Source organism: Rissa tridactyla, chromosome 6 (assembly GCF_028500815.1).
Source record: "Rissa tridactyla isolate bRisTri1 chromosome 6, bRisTri1.patW.cur.20221130, whole genome shotgun sequence".
NCBI lineage: Eukaryota > Metazoa > Chordata > Aves > Charadriiformes > Laridae > Rissa > Rissa tridactyla.
In genome coordinates, this window is record NC_071471.1 from 50885662 (window position 1) to 50901558 (window position 15897).

The following is a 15897-nucleotide window of genomic DNA, read 5'->3' on the forward strand; positions in this document are numbered from 1 at the left end:
GATATCCTATGACTCAGTACAGAGAGCCTCTCATTGAAAGGAGCAGAAGTTGCAGTTAACACACAGGTCCAGACATTAGATTTACTTCTGGGTTTACTTCTTAGATTTACCACAGATGCTTTCATCTCTCAGCATCAGTTCTCCAACGTACAGATAATACTCCCTTTCCCCTAGCTCTTCTTGCGCTTGCTTAAACTGTGATTGCTCATGGGTAGGGATCATCTCTTCTGCGCCTATACAGCTCCAGGGGTAACACCTGGTCAGCTCTTGGATGGAGCTGGCACAGGCTACGTGCCGTTTACTGGGTAGGACTGTGGAAGGGAGACAAAGAGAGATCCCAAGGGGACCAATATGGGGAAGTGAAAGATCAACAGAGGTTAGAGGTACTAAAGCCACTAACCTATTATTTCTGTTTGTATGCTGTTAACAACTAACTTGGTGCTGCACTCCCCAAGCTCTGCTGTCAATTCAAGGTCCTTCGAGAGCATGTTTTCAGTGAACGCTCCTGAAATTAATTCATTGTTATATTTCAGAGAACATTGCTTTAGCCTCAGAGCTGCCTAGCTGCTGGGAGGAAGGAGGTTTCACTCCAAGCCACTCTCACCTGGCCATTTCTAAACAGAGAGCATACGTTTCAGCAGGTCTCATCTCCCAGGACAGGAAATCTCCTCCAGAAGGATCCACTGCATGATCCAGGGCACAAGCCTCCTCTTTGCTCTAACTGCCCTAAGACCAGGCAATACCTCCAGGACAGAAAAGCTGGGGCAGATGCTAAAATCCAAGCAGGTGTCTGAAACCATTGGTTGCGCCACAAGGAGACGCAGAGCTAACAAAGGGACCAGCTTGATTGATCTGGTTGGGACAGAGAACGGGAGGGTTAAACACTCCCAGGGAGCTTTTCAACCAACAGCTTAGCGGTCCCGTGGCCTCACCTCTCCTGCACTCTGACCTTCCCCCGCTACTTCCATGCAGACAAGACCCAACCGACTCAACAGGACGACTCCACTCACCATTTCACTCTTCTCCCCGAGAAATCCCAGCAGGCATTAACGGCAGACTGCCCGATGCCAGGACTAGCGCTCCTTTTAGGATGAGTTTCTCTTCCTGCTAAAAATAGAACTGCGAACCTGCAAAGAGGAAGAGACGACAGCATTTCTCTCGGGCTGACTCAGAAAAGCTGGCTGGGTCCCAGCACACCTGATAGAGCCAAGTCCCTGCCAGGGGCAGGGTCTGGCATGCGCCTGGGAAGCTGGGATTCAGGGCTCTGGGCATTCCGCCTCTTTGCTGCCTGCCCCATGGCAAAGAAAACCGCTCCTGCCTCCCAGAGCATGTTTAACATGTACCACAAATCAGCCTGAAGGGAATCCTGCTTTTGCCTTCTAAGGCTTGCACCTCGTCTGCCAGAGCACGTTTGCTGGAAAGGCCAGGACAAAGTAGAGGATTTCTGCTGGCTTGATGCCAAGACCAACAAGCCTGTCTGGTCTGAGGCATCGCTCTTTGAAGTGTGCTATAACACTGGGTACTCGTGTTTTTAAAAGATGATGAATCTCCTGGCAGACAATGGATATTCCCTTCACGTTCTTACACACGGTGACTGGATGGTCCTTGGGTGCTTTCTGGAAAATGAAGTCCTGTTTCTAGAAATAAGCAGAGAAAATGAGGACTGGCCATGTCACACAACACTGGTGGCAGGCAGTCAGTGTGGAAAGAGACATTAAGGGAACATGGTAGTTGAACAGCAGGGAAGATGTAAGCCTGCAAAAGATCTTTACACGTACAACAGAGAGATCATGCACACAGTAAGAACCAACCTCACTACAATTGCAAATGTCTGTGTGTTTCTCTAGTAGCTGTAATTCCAGTTCATATTCCACCTTCTATTTTACCTCCTGTTTCCCACCAGCTCCACTTGGGCTGCATCATTTCTAGTGTTTCAACATTGCTTTAGACTGTAACTCTCTGCGTGACTGAAGGCTTCTGGCCCTCATTTTGGAAATTATGTCCACCTGATGACTTGACTGTCAGCCTCCAGACTCATTCCAGGGTTATACTGCACCACGATACTCTGGTGCAGGAGGCTACACGGGGATGCTTATTCCTAACTTCATCTCCATTGCTGCTTTCCCTTGGGGAACAGCTGGGAGGAAATTCAGTCACCACGAATGTTTGAACAGCTGTGACACACACCACAGGAAATGTTCTGGGTAGTGGGACATGCATGAACTGGCTCTGTGCTGGGGAAAGAACACAGGCACAATCCTTAGCAAGCTGGGTAGACAACAAGCAGTGGACAGAAAGAAAAGCATTTTAGGTGCTGCCTAGCTACTGAACATTTTGCTGCCACAATGAGAGTGCGGACCACAACTTTGCAGTAAGGAACATTAGCCTGATGCTCATGCTGCTGTCCTTTGCACAGGAGTTTCATGTCCCAGGGTTCTTTGGGACCTGCTGCTGAAGGCCATACCCCCTGTAGTGTAGTAAATGAGCCTCCTCTTTTGAAGTCTACTTATTATTCCTGTTCTACTAATTCCCAGATCCCTAATGTTTATCACTGCAGATCTGCATCTGAGCCCACTAAAGCACGAATGCAGAACATGAAACACAATGATGTAGTCCTTTGGCTGACCAACTTGTTCCTCTGCCCTACTTCCTAAATGCCCTCTTGATTGCAAAAGCCAAGACAAAGCTAAAGGCCCAAGGGAAAGTCACTTCCTGCAGAGAGTAAATCCCACCCGGTATTAGCAGTAGACACAAACAACAGTTGGCAGAACAAGGAATGTATTAAGAAGTTTCCTCCCCTTGAGGAAGTGGTAAATGCATGCATACAACAGAATGCGCAACTGAATCCACGGTCTTTAATGAATGCAGAGACTCATTCTGGGCACAGGTATACATTTGCGATTGCCCCAACACCCTCCTCTCCTCCCCCTCTTAGAAATTTATTTTAGTTAGTGAAATGTAGAACCACACAAAGACCAGAATACGTATATACACCTTAGAGGATCTGACATTTTTTTCTTTTTTCTTAAGAAACTTTCGCACATTTAGAATTATCGACTGTTAAGCCCAGTCAGTACAGCAGAAATATTCTACATAGACTATTGATTGAAATGCACAGTACAACAGTTGTGAGCACACTGTCACAAGAGACACCTGCATGAATGCTAACAAGCGTAGTAGATCTGTCAAACAACATTGCAAGCATCTGCAGTGAACCGGTCTGGGGAAGATGGGAAATTAACAGAACATGGAACAGAGATGCTAAAGTACACGGGAAGCTCCTACAGTCACTTCTCTCCAGAGTCATTGCTCCCATTAGAGAGACAGGAAACCTGAACCACCGCTTGCCACCTGGAACTTTCCTTCTGTTTCACAGGGATCGGTGTCACACTTTTATTTCCACACCTGTATCACTGCAATTTTGCTTGAATGGGAGCAAGGAAGAGAAGGACAAATGCAGACCCCATCTAGCAGAGCTCACTTCCCCAGACCTGCATGGTCAAACAGCTTGAGATCAGAGGTCTTGCCTGGTAAAAGGCCACAAAATTTGAAAACAGGAACAAAACAGAGCTAAAAAACCAAACCAGAAATAACATGGTTTTATACAGCCTGCAATAAAGCTATAGTCAATGGTACTGTATTATTCACATGACACTTATTAAGGCTTTGACTACCGGTCTTCTACATGCACATTTTATATACATATAATCTTGTGTGTGTGTGTATAAATTACTTTATTTTTCTTGTTCTAAGCAAGAAAATATTTTCATGCATTTGCTTCTCCTAGTATTCACAATACTTGGACCATATTCTGTTCAAGGACTTCTGGAGAGGGTTGGGTCTATTTATTATCCATCTGGAAATGCCCCCATCTCCAGGAATGTCGTTTGTGCCTGACAGTGGCGCTGGCCCCACACTTCTCCGCAGTCATACACCAGAGAGGAGGTGTCACCCCGGAGCCTGACAGTACATTGGTTATGTAAACATAGTAATCCTTGGATTATAAATACTTTATTAAAGCTAACATACCTCAGCTTTTAGCTCATAATTGCCCATGAGTGCCTTAATGAAATATCATTCAGAATAAAGTCTTTTTTTTTCTTCTCTTTTTTTTCTTCCATATCAACAGCTCAATTACAGCGGGTCCCCCAAAAGCACAGTTTTCCCTACTTTTTCCCAAAGAAGTGCCAAGCTACCCGTTAAATCTGCAAGTCCATGGCGCAGTAGCTTCCACGTACATAAAGAACTGCAACACAGAGCATGTCTGAGCCTTATAGCTCAAAGTGCTTAAGTCACCATCTCGCTTCCACCCCTGCCATGAAGTTAAGTGACTGGGCCATAGGCCAGCGAGAAACAGGGAGGAAGCAGAAACCAGCAGAGCTCTCCTGTTCCTAGTCCCGTGCCTGGAGCTTGCACATCTTTGACAGGTTCCCAGAGCTCGCCAGAGATGGCCTGTGTTCCTCTGCCTCAGGAACACCCTGACCATCTTTCGCCTGGCGCTTCCTTCGTTAAGACACCCCGGCTAGCTGATGTTGCAGAGCACTCCTAGGCTGCGGTGGGGAGCCCTGGGGAGAGCAGCTCAGCTGTGAAAAGGAAGGGCTCACATGGAAGTGGTACTAAGGAAAGGAAGCAGCGTAAAGAAGGCTGAGAAAGCAAACATGGGTGCAGTGATGAGGAGAGATTCCTTATTTAAGACAAGGCCTGGACTGCTGCCATGGCCCTCTGAGCTGCCTTGTCTGGTGGTGTAACTGGAGCACGCTGTCAGTAATTCAGCTGTTAAGTTCTGCCACCATTACACAGTCATGCCTTGCATGCCACCACAGCACATCCCCTGTCAGCCACCACCTTTCCCTTGGCCACTGTATCAAAGTACTTCCATTCAACATATGACATTGTCATTCCATGACAATTACTGCAAAACAGGCACTGGGCCCTTCTTGTTCACTGTGATCCAAGTAGCTAGCAGCCCTAAAGAGACTGTTCCCATGCCCCTGCCTACCTTTCAATCCACAATAACCAAGACAATAAATAGATGGGACAGAAGGAGTGATGGAGTCCCAACCATCTGGTTGTTCACTTATTGCACAAAGTATTTTGGGCTGGTAGGGGAGAGTGGGTGGCTCCCAAGGTCCTTTGAGAAAATCCTACGGGGTGGCTGTCCACATCATCTGCTCCAGAAAATATGTTCAGACAGCTCATGTGTACAGGATGCTTAGGAAATGTCACCTAGAAACAGGATATGCAAGGATGAAGGCTTTCCTCAATTCAATATCAGTCTTCACTCAGCCCCGTGGCAAGCTGTGCAAAATACAACATTTATGCCCTGGCAGGTATGATTAGAAGACAATTTTTGGTCCTGGGTATGTTAACAAGAAAGGGTCATGCTAATAATTTCAGAGGCAAACCTTTGAGACTGGATTTAGTTTCAGTTACAGAAAATACTGTACACCGCTTTTGGCCACGTGCACAGAAGCTTAAAAAAAAAAAAAAGACAAAGATCACAGTTAAATGTCTCAGTCTTCAGATGGGAATGGCTGTGAGGAGCAGTCAAACTACTTTCTCATGTGCAATGCATCCTGAAATTTGGTACTTATGTATCGGGCATGAAAGCCTTTCTTGTTGATGGTGTCATCTGTATGGAATCGAATCATGATGGAATCCCCTGCAGAGTAGATTTCTTCCAGAGGCTGCAGAAAAGTAAAGAAGACAGCACAGAGTGGTCAAGTCTGCAGGCTAAATAACTGCCTGTGCTATGATGCTAGAATTTAATCCCACAGAATGGCCAGGAAACACAAACATTGAGCACCCAGTACCTCCTGCCCTGCTCTGACTTCCTGAGCACACTCCCTTGCTCTTTGCATGCGTGCCCTTTATGTTTGAAGGCTGATGCCAGCCCACTCTACAATCCCAGTTCTTCCAGTTGTTTTTTGTAGGTCACATTCACAGGACTCCCTGGATGTTCTTGTTCCAGTCTTCTGAGTTTTCTCTAATTTGTCCTAATCTTTTCAGGAAATAACACAATCCAAACTGGACCCTGTTTGGCAGCTGAGGCCCTCTCGGGGTTCATTAGCAGCAAAATAACTTAGCCACGTATCTTACATGATAACTCTGCTTATCTCCACCACTGTTGTGACCTGCTACAGCACCCCTGTGCTTCTCTGCAGGACTAACACTTTCCCAGCCATTCTCCATTCGACAGTGTGGAGTTAGGTAGATTACTACCCTGCTGCCCTGAGCTTCTTCACACCAAGCTGCTATGCCTTCGTTTATTTTCCAGACCATTTCCCCAGTTTTCAAGAACTGTTCCAACACACCTGCTCCTTGGATATCTCTAAATGCAATAAGAACCTTCTCCATTTCATTGCTGAATTCCTAGAGAAATTAAACATAGAACCTCTGGTTTTAAATACCACACACTATTGCTCACATTAACAGAGTCACACCTCTTAATGGGGACACAGATAACAGTTTAGGAGACAGCATGCCACCCTGGAGTCAACAAGCAGCTCTGCAAGTCCCTCCACCCTTCTCCCTTGCCATAGCATGGCCACAATGAGACTTGGCTTCAGGCAGGAAGTAACTAAGGATGAAACTGGCCTTTGGAAGTTGTTTCCAACATTTACACAACACTTTTGTGGCAGGGCTGGGGCACAGCAGCGCAGCAGTCCCGTGCTGCTGCACATGGCCCTGCATTAACAAGGGAAAGTCAGTCAAGCAAGCCTTTCAGACAGCTCTGTGCATCAGATAAAATGGCTGTGATCTCTAGCAGCAGCAGAAGAAACAAAACCCAGACACACCAGGCAATCTCATCTCCAGTTTGTGAAAGCTGCCCCTCTCCAAAAACGGTATGAGAGTACCCTTCCTTGCCACTTTCAGTTATGCCTATGAAATCTCCACCACCATGGCTTACCCCTGAGCCACAGAAGCGTCCCAGGCGGGGTGCAGTGCTGTCATAACCATCATAAATCTCCATGTAGTCATACCCACAGTCGGCCTCCTCCTCGATCTCGAATGTCTGGAATATCAGCTCCACCCCGTAACCGTCTTCAGCTACAATCACCCATTCACAGTTCGCTTGACCTGGGTAGTTGTTGTCTCCAAACTGAGCATGGGAATACAGCTCCTTAGTTCGTACTTCAGCCTTTAAGAGCCCACCACACTCTGGAAACGAAAAGAGCACAAAACACAGTCTCATCAAAGGCCCCACCTCACAACGAAGACTTTCCATCCCAATTTTGGGCCAGCCATAGGGAGAGAAAACCTCCAGCATGAAGTGTATGTACAACAGGGAAAGTAATTAACCACTGCACCAAACTACCATAAACCAGCGAATTCTCCAGTCACCCATGAATCCATTGACCCACATAGCATAGAGAAGCTTGGTCCTTTTGGTACAGAACATGGAGGGAAAGAGACAATCGATTAAAACTGGCAGAATGGGGTTCCTGCCACACTATGCTCTGGAACAACGTATTATTTTATAGAGCAATTGCTTAAAAGGAAGACATAACATGTTCTTTGCACTCGTCCTGCAGCTGAAATTCTGACTTCATGTATTTTACCAGCAGTAAGTCAAAGCACGTTAAAAAACTGAGTACCAAAATAACCCTTTTCTGCCCACGCATTGCAGAAAGGTAGCCCCATGCTTGTGCTAAACCCATGTGATTTGGTGCAAAGTTTCCCTGCAGCCGATCAGGAAGATGTCTCCTCACCACTCTCAAGCGCTGCTGCTCAGAGCACATTTCATCTGTTTACAGCCGCAGGGATTTCAAAAAGGTGAACCTTGGTACAAGACACCCACCTCTGGGCTGCCACAGATAGAAGATCAAGCTTACTGTGTCTGTCCACAGCACATCTCTGCTTCCACCATAACCAGCCTGTTCCGTGTGTGGGCCAATACACCGGCATCACCTCATTTTCTGAGGGTTGATGAAGAACAGAACGGGTTGCTGCTCAACCAAACACCTCCAATTTAAACTAAAGAAATGAGCAGGAATGCCTGACATCAAGAGATCTCTGAGCTGATAAGGAAGCTGGCATTGATGGTGCCAATAATGGTCTAGGAACTGGCTAGCACAATTTACAACCACTTAAAATTCAGGCTAAGCTTATTTGGGAGAAAAGCGTGTCTTGTTTTGCCTGGTAAATGATGCAGTGAGATTTGATGACATCACAGTGTGGTATTGGCAGGCAACCAGCTTACCTGTGCTGTGCTTTGCCTGGAAACCTTTTCTTTGCACAGAAGCATCAGAGTAAAACCTGAGGAACATCTTGTTGGTAGAAGCCACTACCGGGTCTGGTTTCTTGCTGCCACAGAAGCGGCCAAGGACAGGTGACTTGCTGTTGGGCCCATCATACATTTCCAAGTGGTCATAGGCACATTCTTGGTGCTGTTCAATCTCAAACTCATTGAAGGTCTACAGTGAGAATAAGGAGAATTAAGACAGACATTTGTAAATCTGAGCATGCAATTTAGCAGAGGATGAGATGCCAAGTGAGAAACAGGTCAAATGCTATGCCTGTCTCAATCCTCCCAAAAACTAGTACAGAATATTGTGCTTTCAGACTAGAGTGATCTCAGGGTGGCAAAGCTCAGAAGTTCATATGAATGTGCTGTGTAGCCTTAGCTTTGCTGCCTCATGTGGGTGCATGACAACAGTTTTCAACTACAAGCCTTATATACCCCTATTTTTTTCTACCAGGAACCCTGCCTAGCACACCCTGATACCACCTTATGCAGAGATGGTCCCAACAGAGTGGCTCACAAGGATGGGTAGGGGCGGGAGGACACGTTACACCTTCTGTAAACAGAGTGAGCAATGCTCCACAGTTTTCATCTGCTGGAGTCTCCTCCGACTGCCTCACCCCTGCCTCATGCCCCTGTGAGACCTTCTGCCCTTTTGCAGGCCAGGGGTAGCCTCCTGGGATGCCCTCCACCAAGCACCCCACACAGGACCTATGGGTCCCTCACAATCCAGCCTGCTTCTCCCTTCGCACTCCCGCTCACTGGTTACTCACTACTTTCACTCGGTGGCCAGGTGTTGCAGAGATGTCCCAGGTGCACTCTTTCCTGCTGGGGTACTTGTCAGGCCAGTTTGGACTGCTCATCGTTCCCTCTGCACCACTCAGCTTGTGCTCACAACCAGCTTGAGAGAGAGATCACAAGATGAAGGCATCAAGGTAGGTCTCACAGGGGAAGCACGTAATGTCCTACATGCTCCTCTCTGCCCACTGAGACCCTCAACAGGGCAGAAACAGGGAAGGCTTCAGTCACTGAACAAGACCTTTTAGTATTACTACATAGTTCTGGTGGGTTTGTCCTATACTTTTTTGAGCTAACTTGACAGCTGGTGAAATGGACCATCCCATTTCCCTGGGCTTCATTAACCTCATCCATCTCCTCACTCCCAGACATGTTCTTGGGCTCATCCTCTTGTCTGCCCTGTTCCCAGTGACGTGGTGTCCAACCCCACCACCATATTGACTCTGGTGCTATCTCAGCCTTGAGTTGTTTTGCCAACTTGGAAAGCTGAATCAGCTCACGGAGGGATGAGACAAGGACCAGAGACTGTACACAGGAAGGCCATGGCAGCACACAGCAGGGGTAGGGGTGTAGGGAGAAAGATAATTTTGGCAGCAGCAAGCAGTTAGATCAACTCATCTGACTCAAACCCAATAATTAAATGAAGCAGCAGTAGCTAGTCTAATGGTGATGACGCCCAACTTCTCCTTTTGCTAGCCCAACTTCTTGCCCCCACCCTGTCCACCCCCATGGCCATATAGAGGGCCAGACTGGGGAATGGATCCAGCTGAAAACAAGCCCTCTTCTTCCTTCTTCTAGGTAGCTTTTCAGCTAGCTGGGTTTTTTTCAGTGCCCCAGCCTCGTATGCTGTACGAACATCCTTCCAACCCTGGGCAGGAAGTATCCTGGCTCAAATTGTGTTTGAGGCACCTTGTCTTTCCTGAGGACAGGGAGCAGGGATCCTACCTTCTTTACAGTCATGGCCGTTTTCATGCAGCATGAAGCCATTTCTACACTGGCATATGTAGCTCCCAAAGGTGTTGATACATTCGTGCTGGCAACCACCGTTGTCTTTGGAGCATTCGTCCTTGTCTGGGCAGGATCAAACCGACAAACACCGAGTTGACAATGAGAAACAGACTACCACAGTCGCCAGCTGGAAGTCCCATACCCAGACTGGCAGATACCAGTACAAACCTCCTACCTCTGCTGCTGGATTAGTCCAGTCAGCTTTTTAGCCCAGATACAATTCTCTTCAATTGCCTTTCATTCCATAAAATGCATCGCGAATGTGTTTTATTATATAATGTAGGTTTGGAATGGTTAAAGACTCCTATCTAAAAGAAACCTATAGCAGTATCTCATTCTTTTAGAACAGGGTCCAGGAAAAGTATCAAACAAATTCATTAGCCTAGGCAAAAACTTACTGGCCAATTTTTACATTTTCAAGTTCCTAGATGCTCTGATGAGCCTCGATCATTGAAAAGTTCTGTCCAAGAGCACAAGCAGCCAGATGGAGAAGAGGATCTAAGGAACAAACTGCTCCCTGAAGCTGAAGTATGGCCCAGTGGATGTTCACTCCTGTGTGTTCAGGACCATGCATTCCTGGATCTCACTGTTCTGACCATCGGATCTGCTCATGGTTTCCAGTCCAATTTAATTTATGAGCAGTTTATCTCCAATTTTTCTTGGGTCAGTGCCCTCCCTGGACCTCATTAACCTCATGTGTCTCCTCACTCCCAAATGCATTTCTAGACGAAACATGCCCCACCTCATCCTTCCTCTTGTTAGATTTAATAAGCCAAACCCCTAGCCCTGATTCTACTCTGCAGCTGTCTTAATTCAAGGCCTTTTTGCCTGATCATCCTCCTCAAAAACATTAATACTGCTTGGTCTCTGCTGAAAACACAGCACAAAATTGAATTTCCACTTCCATACGATGTACAGTTAACCTCCTTAACTGCCTGACAAGAAGGTACGTCACTGACGCCAAGAGCTACAAAAGATTGAGAACAGAGTGTTAGAAACTTCCACTAGCATGCACTGCTTTGATGGGGAGAACTGCTATATGGAAGACTTCTGGAAATTTTCTAACTCTTGTAGTTTCAGAGGAAAAAGCTTTTCTTTAATGACACCAGGGACAGAAATAACTTCTAGGATCAGGCTTCCCATTGCTTCCTGCTGTGGAAGGACTGGAGGCATTGATGAAATCCATGCATCTTGCTGACACCACACTATGAAACTGGACCATACATTGCACTGAGAAACCAAGATGACAGGTGACACAGCACAGAGCAACCATGCTTTTTAGATTTAATTAACTATGTCAGATTCTGCCTGATTTGACAGGAGGTTGAAGAAAATTCACCAAAACCAAGAGGTTCAGTCAGAGGAGACAGCTAAGCAAGTGAAAGAATACACCCACGTACCAGAGAAGTAGTGAACTTTAAAGCCTTTCTTGGAGACTGTGTTGTCTGATTTGAACTCCAGTCTCATGTTGTTGCCATACGACGTGATTACTTCAGGCTTTTCTGAGCCACAGAATTTGCCATGCAGCTTGGAGTCAGAAGCCAACCCACTACGAACCTCAACATAGTCATATTTACAGACCTGCCAAGAGAGGAGGTGATTTCTCAGCTCGATGGACTTGGAACAGAACATTTCAGAGGAAGGTGACAGAGGCTTGACTGAGAGGGAACAGAAACAGCCTTATATTCAAACACATTCCTAACTTCCCCAAATTCTCCTCTGTCAGTGTTCTCACCCCCTTCTGTTGCTGCCCTGGTCTTAAAGCATGGGTGTGTTTATCAGAATAGCAAAGGTTCCATTTAATTTATCTAAAATAATTACTCAGACCTTACCCAAGAACACGTCAGTGCTGAATGAACTTCATCAGCCTGCTGAATTAAGGAAGAGCTACTGCTCTCATTTACAGTGGGGAAAGCGAGACCTGAATGCTTTGTTCAAATTCCACCCTGTCCTTAGCAGGGCAGAGAACAGACTCTCTTACTGGTTATTTTGTTTATCCTTGAAGAACTGTATTCATTGTTCATTTCCAATTATTTTCCTGCAAAGGCAGCTCTGGGGAAGAGGGGGGATGGGACACCTATTAAGGATGGAAAACACCTATAGTTACGCAAAACTGGCAGAGAAAAGAAGCCTATTTATAACAGAACAGCTTTAATCCTTCCAATCCATAGAGAAAGCAGATCCGGACTTCAAGGAGAACAATCACTGTTATTGGCTTATTATATCAAGGGCAGGGAAACAACCAGAAGCTCCACCAGTAAGACAGAGTCTCCTCTTCCTTGTACCCCAAGGATTCATCCAGTTCTGAGTTAGCCAATAGTCACACCTCTGAGATGCAGGGACCGGTTACGTACATCATTGCCTTCCAGCTCAAACACTTCGAACTGCAGAGAGATCCGGTACTGGGCTGGAGCTACCACCTGCCAGACGCAGTTTTTGTTAGTAGGATATTCCTTGGGCCATCCAGGGCTAGTAATGGTCCCATTGAGCTTGGTGATGAAGCCCCCACAGGCAGCTGGAGAGGCAATAAATGAACACAAGTTTTACTTGGTTCTGTTCAGACACACAGATTGGGCCACATTGTTAGCTAGGAAATGAATCAGATCCTGGTTGGTGGCATATTTCAAATCCCAGCCTCCAGAACAGGTTTAAAGTGCTGGGAGCTGTGAAGAAGACAAACCTCAACTGCTATAAATCACCAGTGAAACACACAGAGCCAGGCTATGGCCCTGAGCACCACATAAACCGTGCAAGATTGATCTCCTTTTTACTCTGTAGCCTTGGGCTTACTGTGGATGAGTTGACTTGACACGTACAATACAGTTAGAAAGGTGAGCTTGGTAAATTGACCCACAGTCAGTCCTACAAACCTTACTATTTCAAGTTTATCAGTAATGGAATAATGAGAAGATAACGGAATCCTAGGGAAGACACCCCTGTGAACTCTTCAGTAGCTCATTATATGTGGACTGCATCTTCTCTAGGGAAAATTGAAGACAAAGCCAAAGACTTAGCTTTATTATCCCATTTCTTTTAAAAATTTAGGACATTTCAGCTTCATCCTCTTGTGGGAGGGCATGGCTTTTAACTCAAAGGAATCAACCTCAGTTTGCTCTTTTGCTGCAAAATTCTATTTGCAATGAAGCAATTTTTTCTTGCTGTTTCTTGGGAGTAATGAGATACAGCCAGATCTTCAAAACCCATAGGGATAAGAGCTTCCTGTGTCTTGTTCCCAACATCATTTTACATTAAGAGAACTAAGCCAAGGGTGCAGCTTCAATACAAAAAGTGTATCAAGCAAGTATGTCTGGAGAAACAAAAGCAATTTAATACACAAATGAAGTTTAAAATAGGAGGTTAAGAGCGAAGTTCAAAAAATGTTTGCCAAGCTATACCAACTGGCTTGCTCAAAAGTGCAAGAAATTATTTAAAAAAAAAACAAAGTAAAGCTTCCAAAAGCTTTTTGCACACACCTAACTCTGCCCTTGCCAAGTTGATAGGAGCCTTCCCCAAACAGCTTGACAAAAGCAGAAGTCAGGGCAAACCGGCTGAACACCACTCACAGCGTGGAGCTCCCTCCACCTCTCAGCTGAAAGGCAGAGCTATGAGACAAGAACAATGGGTGGATTCTCACCACACCAGCAGCTGTATTGTTGGTGGGAGCAAACACTTGTTGCAAGAGACTAGCTGTATAAATAGAAAGCTGAAAGAAACAGTTTCTATCAAAGACATGTTTTTTTTTTCCCCATAACAGAGGAAGGGAATTGACTTCTCAGTATGGAGAATGTCTGTTTTGCATGCAAGCAAAACATTGATATTTTATTATACAAAAGATATTTCTTTTAAAAAATAGAATAATTTCAGCCTTAGATTGAAATACTTCTGGGTCACTCAACAGTTAGGTTGTAATGACCGCCCTCCCTTACGCTGCACCGTGGGAGATCTGGTCTGAATGGAGATCTCTGGGCATGAAGAACAACTGGGTTTAGAGAGGTTTAGCAGTAGAGAATCAGAGTAATTTCAGCTTTCCAACCACAACTTGTTTTTCAATGGAAGATGTTGACAAAAAGAAATTTTTCACGTGGGTTAAGATAAATAGAAACAAAGAGGATGTAGGGGCAAGGAGAATCATCTCCAAGATTGTTCAGATTTCATTATTAGCTGTAGTACCCATCCTATAGACAGATGCCTCAACCTGTAGGTTACTCACCTTCACAGCTCTTTTTATCAGCTGTCAACTCATAGCCAGGCTCGCAGGTGCATTTGTAACTGCCCAGTGTGTTCTCGCAGTGCTGCTCACAGCCACCATTGTCTGGCAGAGAACATTCATCCATCTCTGTCAGGAGACAACCAGGACAAGTCACCCTTTCCCGAAAACCCAAACCCCATCCTATTCCTCTTGCAACAGTTCTGGCCAGAAGGAGCAGAGCACTAGCTGACAAGCCGAGCCCAGGGAGCAGGCACTGCAGCAAACCTCACAAGTGCTAAAGCACTCCCACCACCAAAACCATAAAAGACTACAATTACTGTTACTAGTCAAGAGTGCTTTTTCTAGACAGGAGCAGGGAAACATGGTCTCCTGTAAAGACTTCACTGCATTTTGTTCTCATTTACCCCTGTTTTTTTTTTGTTTTGTTTTGGTATTTAAATTCCTTATGCTTTTGAGGGACTGGAGCTGCCAGGAACCAGCCCATTATGGTGCCCACAGCAATGAAGCTGTGGAAGGACATACCCCACTGAACAGGGTGCAGCAAAGGAGCTGGAAGGACACGCAAGTAGTTCTTCCTTTTCATAGACACACAAAGTCTTGCTACCCTAGACTTTGAAGTCAGGTTCTTCCAATCACATCTCAATAACTTGAACTGACATTTTAATATACAGCCAGCCAGCTGTACTGCCTTCTCACCCTGATCCCTGACTCCATGTGCATCCCTTAATAGATGGTTTTATAAAGATGGTTGTGGTGGGTTGGTTTCAGCTAGCAGCCAAACTCCAATCCAGCTGCTTGCTCACTGCCCAGCCCCCCACTGCAGTGGAATGGGGGAAAAATTATGAAGAACAGGAGCAGGAAAGCTCCTCGGTTGCGACAGGGAAATTACCCACCAATTACCACTGTGGGCAAAACAGACCCAACTTTGGGGAATTTAACTTAATTTATTGCCAATTAATGTAAATATTTGAGTACTGATTTGGGTATTGGGAAACAAAAAACAAACAAAAAAAAGAAACATGTTAAAACACTTAGGGTAAACACCTTTCGCACCTCCTTTCCCAGGCTCAACTTCATTCCACACTCCTCTCTCCTGCCTTGTACCACTGCAGCTTACACTCAATCCCTTCAGCAAAGCCAGGAGCATGCAAAGGCAGGAGAGGATGGGGAGCTGCAATCAGTACGTGACTTTGCCGTTCCTTCCTTTTCATACTTCCCCGCCTGCTCCAAGATGGGTCCTCCACGGGCTGCAGGGAATATCTGCTCTGCCATGAAGCACCTCCACCATCTCCTCCTCAGGCCTTGGTGTTACCTTTGCTGTTTCACACTTTCTGTTCCCTCCTCCTCTCTCCCCCCCATCATTTTTGACCTTTCTTAAACATATTTTCACAGAGGTGCCACCAGCTCAGCTGATGGGCCCAGCTGTGTCCTGCGGTGGGTCCACTGTGGAGCCAGTTGAACCATCTGTCTGGCACGGGGCAGCCCCTGCAGCCTCCCACTGCCGACACCTTGACACCTAGACTCAATATAATCTTCCAGTAACAGTTACTGCTTCGTACATCAAATAGGAACAGTCTTGACTAGATTATCATTGTAGCTCCCTTCCAACTGAAATACTCTATTCCATTGATAACAC

At 45.9% G+C, this 15897-nt stretch overlaps 1 protein-coding gene across 15 annotated transcripts in view; it reads right to left on the reverse strand.

Moving 5' to 3' along the window:
- Positions 1–15897, reverse strand: part of TLL2 (tolloid like 2) — a 125483-nt gene that overhangs the window by 19654 nt on the left and 89932 nt on the right. For 7 of the 15 annotated variants that reach the window (XM_054206078.1, XM_054206077.1, XM_054206087.1 and 4 more), the window contains 7 exons: positions 14262–14387; positions 12406–12566; positions 11452–11632; positions 9989–10114; positions 9019–9146; positions 8204–8417; positions 5565–7161 (listed from right to left, as the gene is read on the reverse strand). In XM_054206078.1, coding sequence (XP_054062053.1) covers positions 6707–7161; positions 8204–8417; positions 9019–9146; positions 9989–10114; positions 11452–11632; positions 12406–12566; positions 14262–14387 — 1391 coding nt within the window. In that variant the 3' untranslated portion in view covers positions 5565–6706. Of the gene's footprint in view, positions 1–1321; positions 7162–8203; positions 8418–9018; positions 9147–9988; positions 10115–11451; positions 11633–12405; positions 12567–14261; positions 14388–15897 lie in introns of those variants that run through there. The other 8 variants (XR_008467058.1, XR_008467060.1, XR_008467059.1 and 5 more) reach the window with 4 other exon arrangements.